The sequence below is a fragment of the Camelina sativa genome, chromosome 20 (assembly GCF_000633955.1).
Source record: "Camelina sativa cultivar DH55 chromosome 20, Cs, whole genome shotgun sequence".
Classification (NCBI taxonomy): Eukaryota; Viridiplantae; Streptophyta; class Magnoliopsida; order Brassicales; family Brassicaceae; genus Camelina; species Camelina sativa.
The window spans coordinates 27,943,331-27,949,254 of NC_025704.1; the positions used below are offsets into that span (position 1 = coordinate 27,943,331).

A 5,924-nucleotide genomic window follows, 5' to 3' on the forward strand; every position below is an offset into this window, starting at 1 on the left:
TTTTGTTTTTGTCTTTTTTGCCAGACGTGTAATGTTGTTACGTACTACCTAAACAATATGATGCAATAAGTAGCAGAGCACTCTTACATAATTTCCTCACAATTTTTTTTTTTTTTAACGAGTTCATCACTTTCAATTCTTACTCCACTTCTACTTCTTCATCTTCAATCTTTGTGATAGGTCCCAATTTAGGACAATCAATGTTATCAAGAACAAAGACAAGAACACTTTGGTTCTAAAAGACTTTAGAACAAGTTACTGCAATTTTCTCTTCATATCATTCCATAAGACAAATCGTTTCTTAAATACAAGAAAGATGTTCCTAAATTAACTGCCAACTAAACAAACATAGGATCGTGAATAAGTGGGAGACAATTCCAATAATATAGGAGAACGCACAATGCCATATCCTATTCAATCTTGACCAAGTCAATCTTGGTTTACTCTGGTTATGATCTTATCACTTTGTCCGTAGATGATATTCGAGGAACCACATGTTTTTTTTTTTTTTTTTTTTTTTTANAAAATTCGAGGAACCACATGTTGAGGATCCCATCTCCCCGAAGTACGTTTTTCTAACTCTTCTCGTTCTCTTGCTTCTAATCACTGCTTGCGGAATCACTTGCTGGTGTATCGCAAGACGTAGAGAACGAAGTAATTTACTCGTTTCTCCTACGCCACTAGAAATTGAAATGGCGTGAGAAAGAAGTTCAGATTTCTAAAAAATAAATCAAATTTAAGATTAAGTACTTTGCTTTTCAGACGTTATATCATTGTAATTGTAATGTAATTTTTGTCTAAAATGCCTATTTAGTTAAGTGTAAAACTTGTGTGTGTTGCCACAGAAAATAAAAAAAAACTTGAGTCTTGTGTTGAAAAGCTTAAGGGGGTTAAGAGAGAGAGAAACAGTTTTTAGCCAAGAGATCATGGCTCTATTACCTAAGCCTTGAAACAGAGTAAGTATCTCATCATTTGCATCACCAAATTCTCAAGTGATGGGACTTAGAAGCTTGACCGTTGGTGTTTTCCCGGTAGCTCTAAATTTATGTATCGACAAAACTTGATATGTAGCCAATCGAACTCCCGTGGAAAGAATTGCAAACTTGAACTCTAGTTGAATTATTGCTAATGTTAATGTGGACGCATTTAAAGGCTATGTGGTTGCGGCGACTAATGATTGTGGCTAAGACTGGATTCTCTATGACCCCCTTGGCAATGCTCCACGTCGATTCTCTGATGCACAAAGGTTTGTCTCCTTGGCTCTTGCAGCAGAGGCTCTCTCAAATTGCTCTGTTTTCATTGAAGGATGATCCGGAGTTCACCACTAGCATAAACTTGGAGGTGTGCTCCTCAGATTCCCAACTACTCTCATTATCTCCCTCAAATCAAAAGCAAGCTCTAACGGGGGATCCAAGTTGATATTGTCCAAAAAAAATAAATCGATAATACAAAAAAAAAAAAACTATGGACTCGGGTCTAATTATGGAGCTTTTGAATCTCCTTAGAACCTGGTACGTGTCAGTCAGTTGTTGGTAGGGTTATGGATGACACAACCGAAAGAAATTTCGCCCGCACTTTCTCTCTCTTGTTTGAGTTGTTTCATCGTCTCTCTCATCACGACGATTGCTGTATCGGGCAAGATTTCTTTCAATGGAAGCAAATGGAGGAGAATCGGCGGTTTCTTGTATCTGATGAATTTTTTCTTCTTCGATTGTTTCATGTTTGTTGGTGGTGGAAGTGCAACTCGGTGGATCCGTACTAGTTCGACGGCTGCGGAAACTCCTCCGGTTTCCAATCTGCCCTCAGGTAAGAGAAGAACCCCTTTGAGTTCAGATTTTGTTTCAATTATCCCTTCAGTATTTGAACCCAAGCAAGCAAGCATAGAGGTCAACAAATTACAATTTAGAGTTTTCTTACAATTACAGTTTTTTTTTTTTTTTTTTTAATAATTATTGTCCAATTTTCAGGACTGTTTGTTTGAAGAATTTGAAATCAGAACATGGACAGGTTCAAGTGGGTGGGGAACACCACTCTTGGTATGGATTCTATTGATTTTTTTATGCATTACTCTGTATTGATACCTGAAGGCTTTCTCTTTTAAGAAAAATATTATACAGCCTTTTATTAAGGTGAAGGTACTTGGTGGAATGAGAAGGTAAGTCCTTCTTGTAAAACCATAGAATCAGGTTGAAGATTTGGGTGAAAAAGGCTTTTATCTTTACCATGACTTGTTTCTCAAAATGACTTCTTTGTTTCTTTGTCTTTGGTTTTTGCAAGAATCTTAATAAACCCGTTGGGGATAAGTTAGAATCTCCTGACGTTCCTCCAATCCCTTGTTCTTGGAGAGGTAATGGTTTTGGATATATGGTATTATTGTCTCTTTAATATATGGTCGGTTGGCTTATTTTTAGTGCCACTTCTATTGGATATTTGCTTAAGCTGAACCAACAAGTGTCAATTCACATTGTTGAAGTTTACTTTGAGTTGAACAACCAAGTTTCTGTTTCACATTGTTGGTGTTTACTTGAGCTGAAGAATCAAGTTTCTGTCATTTGAGCTGAACAACCAAGTTTACTTTTTTTTTTTTGTCCTTTGAGAAATGGGTTCGCTGAACAAGGATGGAGAGATGGAGCAGATCGGAGACCAGTTTACGGAGGCTATATTGTACGTTAATGGCGTTCTTAGAGTCTTGCCTGATGGATTAGCTCATATGGCCTCTTTTTCTGCAGCAGCAGATAACCAATGCTGTAGACTCACGTTTTCTTCTGCAGTTAGTATGTATCTACTCTCTGTCATTTTTCTTAATCCAAGTGTTATGCCTCCTCTGGATCAATTTTTATTATAAGTAATATTAGTTTCATCCCTGCAGTGGAATGTTTTGTTCTATCAAGGTTTCGCTTGGTAAGCAGTCATATGACGAAGATAAAGAAGCATTAGCTATTGGCACATCCAGTTCTTTTCTGTATGCAGCATTCAACACTCTCCCTCTTGAGCGGATCATGACAATTTTGGCTTATAGATATATTAGTGTTGTGAGGGTGATTTAATATTTAAAAGTGGTTTTATATTGTCGTTGATGATCAGGCATATGCTAATGATAGTTGACAATAAGGAGTTCTATGAACGAGAGAAGCCTTTATCGCTACAAGATATCAGGTTGCTCATCATTATTCTTAAGCAAGTAAGCGTTTTGATTCAGCATTTTTGTAACTTAGACGTGAAGAGTTTTGGATATATGATTGATAACTCATACGTTTTGTAATTAAGGACGAGATTAGCTGGGGCTTAGACTGCTACAGAGATATAATAAGCTACATTGGCTGTGTATTTTCATATGGATGCTTTGCTGCAGTGGTTGTTCAACTTGCTACTAATGTTTACACAACAGTTTCTATTGGACTCACCAAAACAATTAATAGTATCTTTGTGTCATGCTTATAGCTGAAGTTCTGTGATAAGCATCTTTGCCTTGTATGTTAAGCATTCTCACTTTTATGTTTACACAAGTTTTTTAAAATTTGAATTTTTGGATCCTCCTATTAGACCCCTCCATTGGACTATGTCAAAACTAATAAACTTGCTTCAGTGTCTAACTTTCAACTTTTCATTTTTTTCAGTTGTAAATATTGTTGGATCCCAAAAAATGGATCCAACCGTTGGTGATGCTCAAAGCTATCTTCCATTAAAGTGGTTCTTTTTTCTCAATCGTTTTCAATATCGTCCCTCGTTTGGACACTGTTGTAGTTGATTCTGTTACAGGACCAGTTTCCCTTCTCAGAGCACTTGGAACCAGATCAGAATAATCAGCCCGGTATGTGAATGGTACAAAGGAGTTTGGTTCCCTTTTTCAACTCCAAAGTACTCTTTCATATCTTGACTTGCTTTTCATAATAGTCTGTCAACTGGAGATAGACTCAGCAAATGGAACAGGGGATATCTCGGATTGGCTGCATATTTTGTAATGAGGAACTAGAGACACGGGACCATTTGTTCTTCTCCTGTCCCTATTCCTCACAAATTTGGTTTTCTCTAACTCATGGCATTCTTAGCAGTAGATACACATTGAAATGGAGCTCAATCCACTAGTAAAAAAAATATGTATAGCCACCAATATATTCGTGGCTTAGCCTAAATATTCGTGGCTATAAGTAAAAACTGTCACGAAAAAAAATTGTAGATATAGCTTCGTAACAAAATTATTGGCGTTGCATTTCGTGGCTGTTTAGTCACGAATTTGTCACTCCCCTTCGTGACTACATATAGCTACGAAATGATCACTCTTAATTCGTGGCTAAAGCTAGCTACGAAGGTATCACTGTTTGTCCGTGGCTAACATTAGCTACGAAATACTATGTAACGATGGTAACTTGTTTCGTAGCTGATTATTTGCCAAAAAAACAATAATATTAATTACTAAAAATAAAAACCTATAACAAAAAGCCAAATTCTCAAAACATGAAATCCAAATACCGATATTTTTCATTACCAGAAGTAGTTTGATGTTTACATATTACCAAAAAGTCTTGCTAAACAACAATTACTCTTATCTTACATACCAAAAAGAGTTACTAAATAACAATAAGTAGTAAACATCAAACTACTTACATTCTACCAAAAGATTTGCTAAATAACAGTCTATCCGTTAGAAAGTTTTAACAAAAAATGCTTAACAATCTTTGAAAGTTAAATACCAAATGATGCACACCAAGCATCTAAGTTGCCTTGGTGTGAAGCTGGAACAGGAGTTGTAGAAGCTGGAGCAGGAGAAGCAGTAGCTGGAGAAGGAGCAGGAAAAGCAGTAGCTGGAGAAGAAGCAGGAGTTGTAGAAGCTGGAGCATGAGCGGCAGCAGAAGTTGTAGCGGGAGCAGCAACAGCAGCAGAGGGTTGTCTAATTCCAAGAGACTGCATGATCAGATTAAGTGCTTGTCCTGATGCAACCAGCTCTTCCATCACCGTTCCCAGTAGTAGTGTTGCTACAAAAAAAAAGGGAGAAGAGAGATTAGTAGTTTGTAAGTTAGTTGGAAAATATTGTTGACTTAGGGTATAGAAACATTAATTACCACAAAAGTTTGCCACCAAAGATCTGTCCTCTCATCAGGAACGTCTATTTGCTTTCCATGTTGTTCGAACAAACTTGTAGACAGAAGGGTCAACACCAAACCTGAGAGAAGAGAGAGTAAAATTAGATTCAGCCCATGAACAAACAAACACAATTGTAGTTCTTACAAACTAACCATAAAGCTCCATTGAGTTTACTTGGGTGGAGGTGTGGCTGGGATTCTCTTTCAGGAGCACTCAGCAATGCATCGAGAGCTTTGCTGGCTGTAGTAGTGTTGCCTGTGAAGATGCTGCGCTTGTAGAACGTGTGGCTCCTGGCGGTATGGCACTTAGTGGCATCCATCTTCGTTGCAGCTCTGCAGTTAGAAGCACAAAACAAACAAAAATAGCTGATGTTAATAACAAGTCAAGTAAACAAATCCACAAAATCTAGTTAAGTTTAAACATAGAACAAAGCCAAGTTTAGAATCCAAATCTACAAATCCTGTCCATCTAAAACATGTTCTTAAGAGAGTGAAATGAGTAAAAGTTAAGATTATAGACTCAAATTCAACAATCCCCGAAGACTTTTCTCAAAAACATTTCCAGGGAAGCAAAATAATTAAAAAAAAAACGATGAGTTGAATCTACCAGCTCAGTTCATTAATCTTTACTTCTTCTTCCTTTTCCTTGTTTACAATAATCAATCAATTTTGTTGAATTGTTCCCTTTTTATGGCAGTAACCGAAGAACAACTCTCAATTATAAATCAATTTCGTTTGATATGTTGTAGAGTTACACACGATTAAAGCAAATACACAAGCTAACAAGAATAAAAAAAACCTCAATTGAACGCTTACTCAAAATCAAAATCAAAACAGTAAAGA

At 36.8% G+C, this 5,924-nt stretch overlaps 1 protein-coding gene across 1 annotated transcript; it reads left to right on the forward strand.

Annotated features, from left to right (window-relative positions):
* On the forward strand, positions 1,497–3,603 carry LOC104771882. The gene is made up of 8 exons (XM_010496488.2): positions 1,497–1,511; positions 1,739–1,806; positions 1,968–2,036; positions 2,278–2,347; positions 2,598–2,774; positions 2,856–2,901; positions 3,085–3,181; positions 3,268–3,603. Exons 5-8 carry the CDS (start codon positions 2,600–2,602, stop codon positions 3,439–3,441), a joined length of 492 nt encoding a protein of 163 aa, XP_010494790.1. The 5' UTR covers positions 1,497–1,511; positions 1,739–1,806; positions 1,968–2,036; positions 2,278–2,347; positions 2,598–2,599; the 3' UTR covers positions 3,442–3,603.